Below are 14,154 nucleotides of genomic sequence, written 5' to 3' on the forward strand. Positions count from 1 at the left end.
TCCCTCATTAAAAAAACCTTAGCAAGAAAACTCTTTGGGACAAAACTTACTAAGGGAAAAAGAGTAGAGTTCAACAAGGCCTAGGGATTGGCCAATGAGTCTAAGGAACTTCAGATAACTCATGGTGGAGTCCTTAGACTCTTGATCATGCCCTAACTTGTGCTGCAAGTGTGAACTCCACAACTTGCACACACCAACGTCTCGGATCTCTTCTCTTGGCTGGTTTGATGTCTCCCCCTTTCATCTGACTCCTTGCCATCTTCAAAGGGTGTAGGAACGACCAGCTTCTGATATAGAGACCTCCAAGTACCTATAACCCAATGCATAAACACTTGCATCAATTCTCAAGGCATAAACCAAACTTCAACTCAAAGATTGAACTGGTTACTCCCCTTGCATATAAGTGAATGGGACTGATGAGGAGTGTCTTTGAGACACTTGAGTCCTCCATATGATCTGAGGTGAGGCACTAGACGACATGGACCTTCAGGATAGCTCACCATTACCCCTCCTCAAGCTTGATCCGGAGAAAATGAGTGAAGGACCAAGCTTAGAAGTGAGCAACACTGAGTCTTGAAACCAGGAGCGCATCACCCCTACAGCTGCGCTTAAGTCAACCGGTTCCTCCTTTGATCTCTTCTTCACTGCCCCTTGTGTGTCTTTTGAACCAGGAGCTCAACAACCAAACGGTCTGCGCTTAATTCAATCGGTTCTTGCAATACATGAGGAGCTCCAGCTTGGTGTGTGTGGCTGATCAAACACTGGTATGCCTCTCCATCAATATTCCTTCCTGAAGTATCTTCAAAGTCCAGTCATATTTTATTTCAGCCCCCACTTACTACCACCGGGTCTCCTCACCAACAATCTCTCCATGGTCAGGAATATACATCATGTGTAGGCTCTGGATCAAACAGGAATATACATCATGTGTAGGCTCTGAACAGCATGGGCAAAGCCTTTTTCTTTGTTTTGATTTGATGATGGACAGAGACGACACTTGTGCACCTGAAACATCACTCAAACTTCAGCAAGAATCAGACCACACACACTAGGATCAGACATTGATAACTCACCAATTCCGATCCCAATGGTTAAGAAAAGTGCAATGGACAGAATCTAAACAACTCATTCAGTTCAAATCCATGCAGACAACTCACTAAATGTCAAGAATGATAACTCATCAATTACAAGACATTTAGACTATTTTAGGAATTTTAATGACAATAACAGAGATTAGACAACTCATCTAATCACCTTAAACAACACAAGGATGCAACACAAGATCAGGAAACTCTCCTAGACCTTTAACAATGCAACAAGACAAACACAGAGGCTAGACAACTCGCCTAGACCACACATAAACAACTTAAAACAATTAAACAAGCTCATATTAAAATTCAGGAGGTAAGCTTACAACTCAAGGAACCAGAGCTAGTTCCTTGTACCTCCATGGACATGGTTCATCTGAACTTGGCAGGTATGAGGTGTGGGTGAAGATCCCAACACTTCTCCTTGGTGTGACCATCTCACTTGCAGTGCTCACACTTGAGACCTCTTCCCTCCTCCTTCTTGTGATACGCCTTAAGTGACAGTGGTGAAGCAATTGCTTGGCTGGCAAGGGAAAGAGACTCCTTTCTTTCAAACAAATCGTGTGACCCTTGCTCCTTTTGGATTTGGGAACACACTTCTTCAAGAGATGGCAGCTTGTCTGGCCTCAGTATGTGCTTCACCAGATCATTAAAGGTTGGATTGAGAGTAAGAAGTAGCCCAAACACCTTGTCTTGCTCTCTTCTTTCATGGAGGATGGTTGGGTTTGATGTAGACGGTCTCAATGAATGAAGCTCACCCCACAGAGAATTAAACTTGCCAAAGTGATCATTAAACTCCATCTCCTCCTGAGATAGATCATTTATGGCATTTTGAGCTCATACACTTTGCTTAAGTTGGATGAGTTGCCATAAACCTTGTAAAGAGCCTCCCAAAGCTCCTTAACGTTCTCACAATGTGCGTAAGACTCCATAATAGGAACTGCCAGTGAGCTTTGTAGAATGGACAAGACCAGTAGGTCTTCTTGCTGCCATTTGTCTCCACTGTCAGGTTTAGAGCTGGTTGTCTTTGGAGCTGCTTGTGAGCAATGCTCCCACAATCCTTGCCCTCCTAGAGCTGTCTTCATCAGCCTGGACCAGAGAAGGTAGTTTGACCCCTTGAGCACCACATAAATCGATATGCTTCTTGTTTTCTCCATCTTGAAGAGTTTTAGAACAAGGTATACTCGTTTATCTTGAGTGCTGGTGAGGTTCTTCTCTCTTGGAAGACTTTTGGGCCAGTGGATAAAAGGATGTATCCAACAAATTTTGAAGATAATCTGAGAAAGAAATAGATTTGCGGAAGCTTTTGTAAGGTTCAAGAGCTTAAGGCTCTGATGCCATGTAAGAAATGATGATGAATAAGTAAAACACTCAAGAACAATGAGAAAAAGAGAGAAAGTTAGATCCAGAAAAGTAGAGAGAGATATTGGAGAATGTTGTTGGTGAGAGAGTAAAGAGTAAATGAAGGATTTTCTCCTAGATTTATTTGTGGTTTACAAGTGATTTAAATACACAAAGAAGAAAGATTAAACAAAGACTAAACTAGAGGCAAGTGGCTTGATGTGATAGATTTAGGCTCCATGAGTTCAAATTCAAATACACTATCTTGCCTCCAAAACACGTGTGGATAGGTTTCTGTGGATGAGTTTCCTTAGAAATGAATTATGTGGATGAATTCTCATGGATGGGTTGGCTTGGATCATGCAATGACTTTTTTCCTTTTGGTCATGTTTTCTTCATTCCAACAACTAAGTCATTGCTTCTTCCTTCTTCATTCCAACACTGGCTTGTCACCAATGTCACGGAGGATCCACTTAAGTACTTCAATGTAGCTGAAAGGTCGTGTAAGGTGTAGGGCAACTCATAGGGGTGATTGGTAGTTGATGTAGGTGTTGTCTACAGCCCTATTTATTTCTACAGCACCAAATTCAGAGCAATCAAGCTTTACATTTTTTTTAAAACCACAACTCTTGAAATAACCTACAGCTGTACAAGTGTTCTGCAAAGCCAAATATCCAAAGCAATTTTTTAGTGCTTTCTATAAAATTCTACAGCAATAAAATCTAAAACATAAGCAAAAAGTCTACATATTTTTTTCTACAGCAAAAATTTTAAAACTACAACCATTACCAATCGGACCCATAATCTCCACACATGAAAGCTATGGTTTTCCTCTTAAAACTCAAACCAAAATGGACATCTTGCCAAAGCATTTATATAAGATTGCATTTAATGTTAATTACTATTCTTCCAAACATAATAAATAATGTAAAACTTGGGACACTAATGTATTTATTATTGGCTCAACTAAAGAATATATTACACTGTAAGGTAGTTTTAAGTTTTTAATAACAACATAAGGTAGTTATGACTACTGAAGTAGTTTTTGTTAACTAAAGTTATTGGTGTAACTAAAATGGTCCCACAATTTTTGGAAATTAGTATTTTTTTCTCTTTTACTTGGGACCACACGTTTGAAACCTAAAAACATATTAAAAAAATAAGAAATTATCAAAACTTCTTTTCTTTTCTTCACATCGTCGCACTTTTCTCCTTTTCCTCCGCATCTTTTTTTTTTTCGCCACAACTCTTTCTTCTCCGCCACAATTATTTCGTCTCATCTTCAGTATGTGTTTTGCAACTCGTCTCTGTCGTCACCGTGACCTAAGCTCTCGCCGCCGTCGAAACGTCATATCTTCTCCTTCACCGCAAGGCGAAACAGTGGTGGTTCAAGCTCGCTATGCCGTGTTGTGTCTCAACTCATCTTTCCTCGTCATGATTCATCGTCGCTGTGACCTTCCTGCCTCTCCGACGCGCTCTAAAACTGGCACGATAAGCTTGAGAGCAACAATGGCTAATTTGGGCATTTTTGCAGATTTGGTCCCTAAAATTATTTGTTATTTATTTTGTAACCCAATACTTTTTAAATGTTAAAGTTGATCCTTAATTTCGTCCTAAACTTCAGAAACAACATTTTAACCCCTTGTAGTAGGAATACATCTATGAAAATACAATAAAAATAGCTAAAGACACCTATATGACTTAAATGAACACAAACAAATATGAAGTATCATATTGTACTACAGTACGCATGTACAACAATAAACTATGTACACAAATTTTTTTACCATCCACATGTACAACAATACACATGTACATCAGATTCATTTCTCGTTGTTGCCTTCGTCGCCTCCTTCTCGTTTTATGCAGTGTATAAAAGAACCAGTGTACATCTGATTTTTAAAAAATACATTGTACATTGGATAGTGAATACATGCCACGTTGACGATTTTTTGCGGTGCTAAATGTTTTGCTCCCATCTTGATCCAATTACAGGTTTAGTTGTGAGTATTGTTAAGTTAAAATGTAACCTCTATTTCTGGTCTCTAAGATATCTTGATCCAATGTGATTTTTCAGTTGTTCTCGTAGAATACTTACACAAGTCTTATCTCACTATGTATAAAGATAATGAAGAAAACAAATCAAGAAGACATGGGGAAATTGCTCAAATGATGTATCTGAATTTGACCCTAAACGACAAACCAAATAATCTAGGACACAATGGTACTTCCTTTGTAGATGGATTTGTGAGCGTCGATGCTTTGTTTGGATTCAGCCACCATATGCACGTTAAATACATCTGAAACACTATGTACCCATATGTACGTTTTCTGGACATGTACGGATTTACAAGCATTACAAAACATCTAAACGTATAGCAACATCTACACATGTACACAGAGTTTTCAACTTGTCCATATGGACACTACCTGATCATGCACATTGTTACTACTACTACTACTACAACAACAAAGGTGAATGTCAATCAATATTCATTACATCTTTTAAGATATCGCAACGTGTACATTGGTATTTAACATGTCCACATGGACTCCTTTTATCAATATACTATGTTCACATCACAGTTTACATTGTATATCGTGTCCACATTAAACACAACACGTTAAAAACATGAAACATCTGCAATTCAAACTCCATGTCCCATGTACAATGGTTTCAGCTTGTTCATATGTAAGCTTTCTGGACTTGTACATATTTACAAGTATTTGGCCATGTCTAAACTATGTACACATGTACAAAGATTACTCACTATGTACACATGTACAAAAGTTTGGCTTTGTGCATATGTACATTATTTGGTCATGTCCAAACTTACCAATATCAGAACACAGCTGAATGCAGTATCTGATAAAATAGTGTACATACTTGTAAATTTTTTTTATAAGTATATGTTAAACACGCAAATACTTTTAGATGTGCTTACAAATAATTAATATAATAGTGTACATACACATTATTATCCATGTGTACGACCCATGAATGTGTACATATTTTTGTTTAATTTCAATTTTTTAATCAGTGGCATTTTAGTAAATATGTCTTCGTCTTCCCCATAATTTTAGGGTTTTCTGCAAAAAATTTACGGCGGCCATTAGTTTCTTTCACATAATCTTTCATTCTTTTACGTTTTAATTATATGTCACATTTCAAGATCTTAGTTTTATCATTTATAAAATGTTTTTCAAATTCAGATTTTAAAAATAGTGAATTTTTTTGTCAAGGGAGATGAGTTAAAGAGCACAAGGGAGATGAGTTAAAGAGCGCGGCGGAGGTGATTCTTCGATGACTAAATGAGGCAGCGGAGTGGTGATTCTCCGTAGGAGCTCGCCGTTACTCGAGCAATAACAGAGGATGTGGTCGTTTTTGATTTACACCCGCTTCACACATGATAGCTCGAGCAATGACAGAGAGTGTGGCCGTTTGGTGCTCGTAGTACAGACCTGACCCTAATTTAGCGGCTAGTGAAAAAGACGTAGACGGTGGTCGGAGAGGTTCGAAGACGACAATAAATTTTGTTGTCGTTACACTTTATTGCCGAAGAAGATCATGAATTAAATAAAAATGAAATGCAACAAAACTTTTTCACCCTCAGCTTCTTCATCCTCTTTTATTTGTAAAACCATTGTTTTCGTATCCTTCTTCAAGTTTTGATGCCATTAAAGAAAGAGAAAAATAAGATAAAAAACTGTGGGATCCATTTTGTTAGAAGAATAAGTTTAGTTGGTTTGTAGTTAGAAAAAATTATCTTAGAAGCAATAACTGCTTTATACCGTAATAAAAACTCATAAACTATATTATAGTGTAAATCACTCTCAATTAAATTTGTTTAGTAGACCCGTATCATGCTAAGTTTGAAAGGCTTACGTGAGTACGTGGGGTGCTCTTTTTGTTTTTTTTTTTTCATATTTAAGAAAACTTGTCATTTAATGTACCGACAAAAGAAAGTGATTGTATTTATCTATCATCCACCGAACCTTCGGCCGACACGACTGCCTTCACCATTCAATGGAAGACCAATAATTTCATAGACCCGACTGCCTTCACCCTTCAATGGAAAACAGTAATGCCATTATTATGGGGCTCAGTGAGAAATGTTTACTAGACCAGTATGAAACTGAGTTTGAAAGGCCTACGTGATACGTGGTGCTCCTTTTGTATTTCTTAATTAAAAGAAACTTGTATTTTTCTACCGACAAAAGAAAGTGATTGCACTATTTATCATCCACCGAACCTTCGGCCGACACGAATGCCTTTAATGGAAATCAATAATGATAATTATGTGATAACTCGTATTCGAGCGTGAAACAATTCATTGAACACCACAGAAGAAATATCAATATATGTGTGGTGTTCTGTCGGCCACGACAAACAACTCACATCAACTAACTTTACCAAGTGTAATATATCTTCTCATCAACGTCCAAAACTATACTTTTGTAACATACAACAATATTATTAAGAATATGAGTATTAAACTTGATAAATGATTAGAGTTTTTTTATTTTGTAGTTTAAATACAAAAGAGTTAGGCCTACAATGTTATTATTTTGTTTATTTCTCATAATTAATAGAGGATCCATTTATTTAATTTGAAAAAGAATATCCTTGTAGTGGACAAATATCCTGTCTATATATACACACATCCACTATCTCCTAGTTCTTACATCCAACACACACAAAGATCATATTCAGAATACAAAAAAAGGCAACAAAAGATGAACTTCCTCTCCGATCAGGTCAAGAAATTCTCCGACTCCAAACCGGAGGAGCCAGACCACAACAAGCCCGTCGAAGGAACCGAAACAGCCAACAGGCCAGCTTCTTCCTCCGAGCTCATGGCTAGTTCCAAGGTTGTAGCCGAAGCTGCTCAAGCCGCCGCTCGTAACGAGTCAGACAAACTCGACAAGGCTAAAGTCGCTGGAGCCAGCGCTGATATCTTAGATGCCGCCCAGAAATACGGAAAGCTCGATGAAAAGAGCGGCACTGGTCAGTACCTCGAGAAGGCCGAGAAGTATCTAAACGATTTCGAGTCCTCCCATTCTTCCGGCGCCGCCGGTACTCCTCCCCCGGCTGCCGGTGCTCCTCCTCCGGCAAGTAAGGCTGAACCGGAAGCTAAGAAACCCGAATAGGAGTCTGGTGGTGGGTTGGGAGGTTATGCCAAGATGGCTCAAGGATTCATGAAGTGACTGATTGATCTTTACTATATCGTTAATTAATAAAATTAAATAAGTACGTACATTAGCGATTATGTTGTATAGTTTAGTATGGGTGAGATAGAACTAAGTACGTTAGTAATTATGTTGTATCGTTTAGTATGGGGAGCGAATGTAAACTATCTTTGTTCGGTTTCAATCTATCTATATTTATTGTGATTATGCTCAACGTTTTGGTGTCTATAAAACAAATTAGGGAGCAAAAATGATTAGTGAAATTACAAATTAAATATAGAAATATCCGAGGAACTCGTCAAAATATTATTAATCAAAAGTTTTTTTCTGTTATTTTATTTGGATTTAGTGATTAGAGTATGTAAAGTAATTTAGTGTTTTCACTGATTAATAAATGAGCAGTTTACATGTCACTTTACTTTTCTATGTTTTTTAGTGATTTAAGTACGTACATTAGCGATTATGTTGTATAGTTTAGTATGGGTGAGATATAACTAAGTACGTTAGTAATTATGTTGTATCGTTTAGTATGGGGAGCGAATGTAAACTATCTTTGTTCGGTTTCAATCTATCTATATTTATTGTGATTATGCTCAACGTTTTGGTGTCTATAAAACAAATTAGGGAGCAAAAATGATTAGTGAAATTACAAATTAAATATAGAAATATCCGAGGAACTCGTCAAAATATTATTAATCAAAAGTTTTTTTCTGTTATTTTATTTGGATTTAGTGATTAGAGTATGTAAAGTAATTTAGTGTTTTCACTGATTAATAAATGAGCAGTTTACATGTCACTTTACTTTTCTATGTTTTTTTGCATGTTCACATACTTTAAAATTAAGGAGTACTTTTTCCTTTACTTTAACTATTTTTTTCCCCCATAAAATCCTTCCGGTGGACAATTAAAACTGACCGAATTAGAAGATAGAAAGTAGTTTAGTTTCCTACTTTTTTTTATATACTATTAGTATATTATTTTATCCTTCCATTTTTGTTCTGTTAATTTTTTGTTGTTGAAATATATATAGCTAATTTATTTGATATAATAAATTGTAACTTTTTATTTTCTATATTATAACATCCAATTTGATATATATATTTTTAATTTTAATATTATACTGAAAATATATGTATCTGAAAATTGTGGACGTAGATAAGATTTGTGGTCAAGTAGTTTTGTGTTATGGTCAAGTAGTTTTATGGTTATATATGTTTGATTTGAATTGATTGATAGATGTGAACGCATAAAACTGGTCAAGCAATATGAAATTTTTGAACAGTGGTACTAGTGATAGTGTAGGTTATGGAGATGTGGATCCGATGGTTAGATGATAGGAGCTTCGAAAAAGGGAGATGTGGATAGAATCGGTGTGGTCATGAATAGCAGATGAAAATGATCAAAGGTGATGTGGTCATGGATCGTCTTTCGGGATTTTTATACGGCGGCTTCCGCTGTTCTACGACGAAAGGTGATCTCCGTCAATCACTACCGGAGGTTTAGAATTAAATTGGAAGAGATAGGCTCAGATTCGTCATACATTAAAGAAGATCAGGCAGCTTTGTTGAAACCCAGTTAAGAATTTTTGATTTTCATATTTCGACGGTGGTGAAAGTGAAAACCTATGGTTTTAGGGTTCGTGTGAAAGAGAAGCCTTCGGGTGAAAGAGGTGTGGTCCCAAAAGTGATGCATTTTTAAGTTTTTTAATGTTTAACTAAGATACCAACGAAATATTACTTTTTATGTTTTTTAATGAGTAACCAAACTGGTTCTGGTTCTGGTTCTATGGGCAATTGAGACAATAGAGCGAGGAAAAGTATTGCACATGGCCAAAGTATGCCAACGTGTTATATGTCAAGGAAAAGTATGTCTACGCGTAAATTTTTCTTAATAAATACCAATTTAGGGAGTTTTTTTAGTGATATATTTGTGACAAGAAGTAAAAAATCCTGGTTATTCAATTTCTCCCATTGACGCTATAATTCTCATTTTTATTTACATGGCCAATATTTAAGTGAACCGAACCAATTAAAATTTTTTTTGTCTATAAACCCAATTAAAAACGAATAAACACAACTAATCAAATTCAAAGCCCACAATAATATATCTTCATCATATATCACCATCTTCGTCATATATCACCGAGCGAAAATAAAATAAATTTATCACAAACAGTCTGATATTATATCTTTCTACCTCTCTATACGACTACAAAATAACATTTTTGAAAAGAATGAGACAGTCATGATAATCTATGGCAATCAAATACAATTATTCCCAACCATCACGTGACATCCGCGTGTGATGATGAACGTTGGTTACACCATTAATTATTACGTGCTCAATCAAATTGGTTTAGTACGGAGAATCGAGCGAAAACGCAAGTCACAAAACACAAAGTAATTCAAAAAACATGTATCTTTTATATTAGAAATCATTTAACAATTTTTATACAAACTTGTTTGATTCATAACACACCGAACTTGCTTGACTCAACACATATTGATTAAGTCTACCAATTCACTCGGTTAAAAAAATCTCAAAACCTTTTATATTTTTTTTTGAGAATTATAGCGTCAAAAGTTTTAACCCCAAATCGTAGATAAAAGCCAAAATATATATTAAATAATCTTTTAGCATCACAAAATATTCCAATTTGTAAAAATATTTCTTTAATGTTTATTTTGTCAACCAAACATATAAAAATATGAATTTTTTACATCTAGAGATACTTTCTCACATTCAAATTACACTACAAGACACTTATCACTTGAGACACACTTTCTTTTGTCAAAAATACTTTTATAACCCTAAACTAAAGAGAATTTTTCTCCTCTTCTTATTTCATTTTATTATTTTTCTTATTCTATTTTATGTATTTATTTACTTTTATCTCAAGTTCTAAAATATATTAAACAAAAATAATTGTCATAATAAACTATATATAAAATTCTCTATCTTTTAAGATTCATGTTATATATATATATATTATATATATTAATATGTAAACAAAATGTGGACATGGACACCAAAGCGTGAATAACAGAATTATAAATTAGTTGTGGACATGAACATCTTAACAGAATTATAAACTAGCTGTGGACTTGAACAATATTCATTCGATTCCATTCATCATCTCGGAATCTAAATTTAACTCTAATCAAAATTACATCCATCCACATCATGACAAAGCGCAAATTCCTTAGATCAGAAATCTATGACATGCAATATCTATTACTCTCCGACAAAAGGTAAACACTTCTTCGATTTTTCTCTCCGTTCAGACTCACAGTATCATCTCTTTCTCATTTTGATTGAAATTTAATTGCAGATAATTTATCAATTGAGCTGAAGAAGCCAAGTGTTTGTATTGAAGATAATAGAGTCCTTGTTCACGTTTTATGGTATAATTTTAGTAACATGAGTCCATGTCCACATATTGTTGTATAGTTTTATAGAATCAAAACAGAGAGTTTGTCTACGTTATCTATTATAATCACATTAGCATCACTCATCTACACATCATTCGTCCACAAATCACCCAACCACGCATCACTCGTCCACAAATCACTCATCCACAAGTGTCATTTCCATTAAGGGTAAAATTGTCCACAATCTCTTGTTGGTCCACAACAAAGTGTGTTACATGTAAGAAGTGTCTCTAGGTGTAATAGAAAATCAAAAAATATCTCTTAGTGTAATCAACTCTAATATTCTATTGATAGTTTTTTTTTCTCTGAATCTTGTATCACACATCATTCTCCATATGTAACACACATTATTCTATATGTGCAACACATGTACATGAACCAAAACTTCAGCACAACATCAACCTATATCAAGTTTCAATTTCTTGAGCTTACATAATAGACATGTATGAAGCTGAGTTTGAAAGGGCTACGTGAGTACGTGGTGCTCTTCTTTGTTTTTTCTTATTTAAAAGAAACTTGTAATTTACTCCACCGACCAAAAGAAGGGATTGTATTTATCATCCACCGACCCTTCTACCGACACGACTGCCTTTACCCTTCAATAGATCATTATGTGATGTCTCGTATCCAAACATGCAACAATGCATTCAACACACCACAAGAGATATCAAGTATGTGTGATTGACAAGCAAACATCACATTCAGTCATAAATATAGTAATGACCGATCACTAAATTTTCTTTCGGCCACGACAAACAACCCACATCAACTGATCATTGAAAACAACCCACATCAACTTTAGCAATTGTTTTTTCAAGAAAAAACTTTAGCAAGTGTATTATGCCTTCTCATTAACTTACAAAAAGTATACTTTTGTAACATATAAATTGGGTCGACCACCTATTTTCACACCGTAACTATCGTACAGTAGTAGATCCACACAGATTTTCACTCTCGTCATAATTAGACACAATTAAACAATCTCAACCTATCTCCCCGCAATTTTAAATATCGAAACTCGTTTCCACACAAAATTAAAAAATGATCTAAAACCCACACAAAACGGTTTACTGTTGGTTAATTAGGCTTTTGTAGATTCAATAGAAAAGATTTACGTTCAGTGGCGGATCTAGGCACATTTGTAGACGGGGGCACCGATACTAAAAACTTTTGCATCATCTTCTCTAAATTAAGAATAGTTAACCAAATAAACTTTAACTATTAAAAAAAGAAATTAGGGGCACTTTTGCATAATCTTCTCTAAATTAAGAATAGTAACCAAATAAACTTTAACTATTAAAGAAAAAATAAAAAAGAGTAGGGGGCACATGACCCCATACCCATGCAACTGTGTCCGCCCCTGTTTACGTTTACAACTTTTTAGTGCTACATATAACGTTACTTAAAAAATAGAAAACAAATTTACAATCTGTTTATTTCTCATAATACATAGACGACCCCGTTATTTAATTTAAAAAATCGAAATATATCCATGTTCTGTCTATATATACACATATCCATCTCCTATATTACATCCAACAGAAAAAAAATCATATTCAGAATACAACAAAAAAAGAACGAAAGATGAACTTCCTCTCCGATCAGGTAAAGAAGTTTTCAGACTCCAAACCAGAGGAGCCAGAGAACACCAAGCCCGTAGAAGGAACCGAAACAGCCAACAGACCAGCTTCACCCTCCGAGCTCATGACCAGTGCCAAGGTTGTAGCCGAAGCTGCTCAGGCCGCGGCTCGTAACGAGTCAGACAAACTCGACAAGGCTAAAGTCGCCGGAGCCAGCGCTGATATCTTAGATGCCGCGGAGGAATACGGAAAGTTCGATGAAAAGAGCAGCGCTGGTCAGTACTTCGACAAGGCCGAGAAGTATCTAAAAGATTTCGAGTCCTCCGGCGCCGCCGTTACTCCTCCCACGGATATCGATGCTCCTCCTCCGACAAATCAGGCTGTACGCTGAAGAGGAGTCTGGTGGTGGGTTGGGAGAGGTTATGCTAAGATGCTCAAGGTTTCATGAAGTGGTTATTGATCTTTATTAATTGTTATTATATCGTGTATTAATAAATTTAAATAAGTTACGTACGTTTAGTATGGGGATATAAAACTAAATAACCAAGTACGTAAGTAATCATGTTGCATCGTTTACTATGGCGAGCGGATGTAATCTATCTTTTGTCATTGTTGTGTCCTTAATCTATCTATATTTGTTGTTATTATGCTACACTTTTTGAAAGTTGATTGTTTCTGGTTTTTGGAATAGTTTTTGGTTTTTGTTTCTCCAAAAACCATTTTTCACCCAATCAAGCTTTTTGATAAATAGTTTTTCTAAAATATAAGGAAACTAGGTTTTTAAATAACCGTCAATTTCGAAACAAAAACCAAAAACCAGTTTTTTATATTTTTGTTGCTTGAAACTTCTTTTACGTTTATCTATTATTACATATATATACAACTTACGTAAGTCATGATTTGGGTAATACCTATGATATGTATAATACGTAAGACCCTTTACTAAGGCCTTCTTAATTGCTAATAATAATAATCTCTGAGCATATCTATATAAGGTATTTTACATCTATTTTTATTATAACACAGGTTTTACCAAAACTATTACAATATTTGAATAATATTTTATCGAATAATAAACTGTTGGACACTTTTTTAATTTATAGCAAATTTCATTTATACTAATCAACAAAGCTTATTGTACTAATATTATTATAATATTTGAATGATATTTTATCTAATAATAAACTGATGTAAGCAAAATAACTCCTATAAAAAAATTTAACTTATCAAAAGAAATAAAATTAATTATTTGAAGTTAGTCATTACAAAATGTTATATGTTGATAATTTATATTGTTTTTTGCAGTTTTTATTTAAATATTTTTAACACCTCTAATTTTATTAAATAAGTTTATGTGTGTTTTGATGTTTGTATTTTATATTTTATTTTTCAGAATAAATATTTTATCTGTATAAAAATATTTTATTAATTTTAAAAGCAAAAACCAAAAACTAAAAACCAAAATCTAAAACAACCATTCATGATTTTCAAAAAGCTAAAATCTACTGCAAAATCAAAAACCAA

The 14,154-nt window shown here is 34.8% G+C and overlaps 2 protein-coding genes across 2 annotated transcripts; both read left to right on the forward strand.

The window, feature by feature from the left end:
- The first annotated feature begins 7,095 nt into the window (after positions 1–7,095).
- LOC106307290 lies at positions 7,096–7,833 on the forward strand. The gene has a single exon (XM_013744202.1). It carries the CDS (start codon positions 7,167–7,169, stop codon positions 7,578–7,580), a length of 414 nt encoding a protein of 137 aa, XP_013599656.1. The 5' UTR covers positions 7,096–7,166; the 3' UTR covers positions 7,581–7,833.
- Positions 7,834–12,573: 4,740 nt separating this feature from the next.
- Positions 12,574–13,282, forward strand: LOC106310088. Its single transcript, XM_013747291.1, has one exon. The coding sequence runs from the start codon at positions 12,635–12,637 to the stop codon at positions 13,019–13,021; it is 387 nt and encodes a 128-aa protein (XP_013602745.1). The 5' UTR covers positions 12,574–12,634; the 3' UTR covers positions 13,022–13,282.
- The last annotated feature ends 872 nt before the right edge of the window (positions 13,283–14,154 follow it).

Source organism: Brassica oleracea, chromosome C8 (assembly GCF_000695525.1).
Source record: "Brassica oleracea var. oleracea cultivar TO1000 chromosome C8, BOL, whole genome shotgun sequence".
NCBI lineage: Eukaryota > Viridiplantae > Streptophyta > Magnoliopsida > Brassicales > Brassicaceae > Brassica > Brassica oleracea.

Bases quoted from the DNA above. Each gene is read 5' to 3' on its own strand.
- LOC106307290 (XM_013744202.1), top strand. From the start codon at position 7,167: ATGAACTTCCTCTCCGATCAGGTCAAGAAATTCTCCGACTCCAAACCG.
- LOC106310088 (XM_013747291.1), top strand. From the start codon at position 12,635: ATGAACTTCCTCTCCGATCAGGTAAAGAAGTTTTCAGACTCCAAACCA.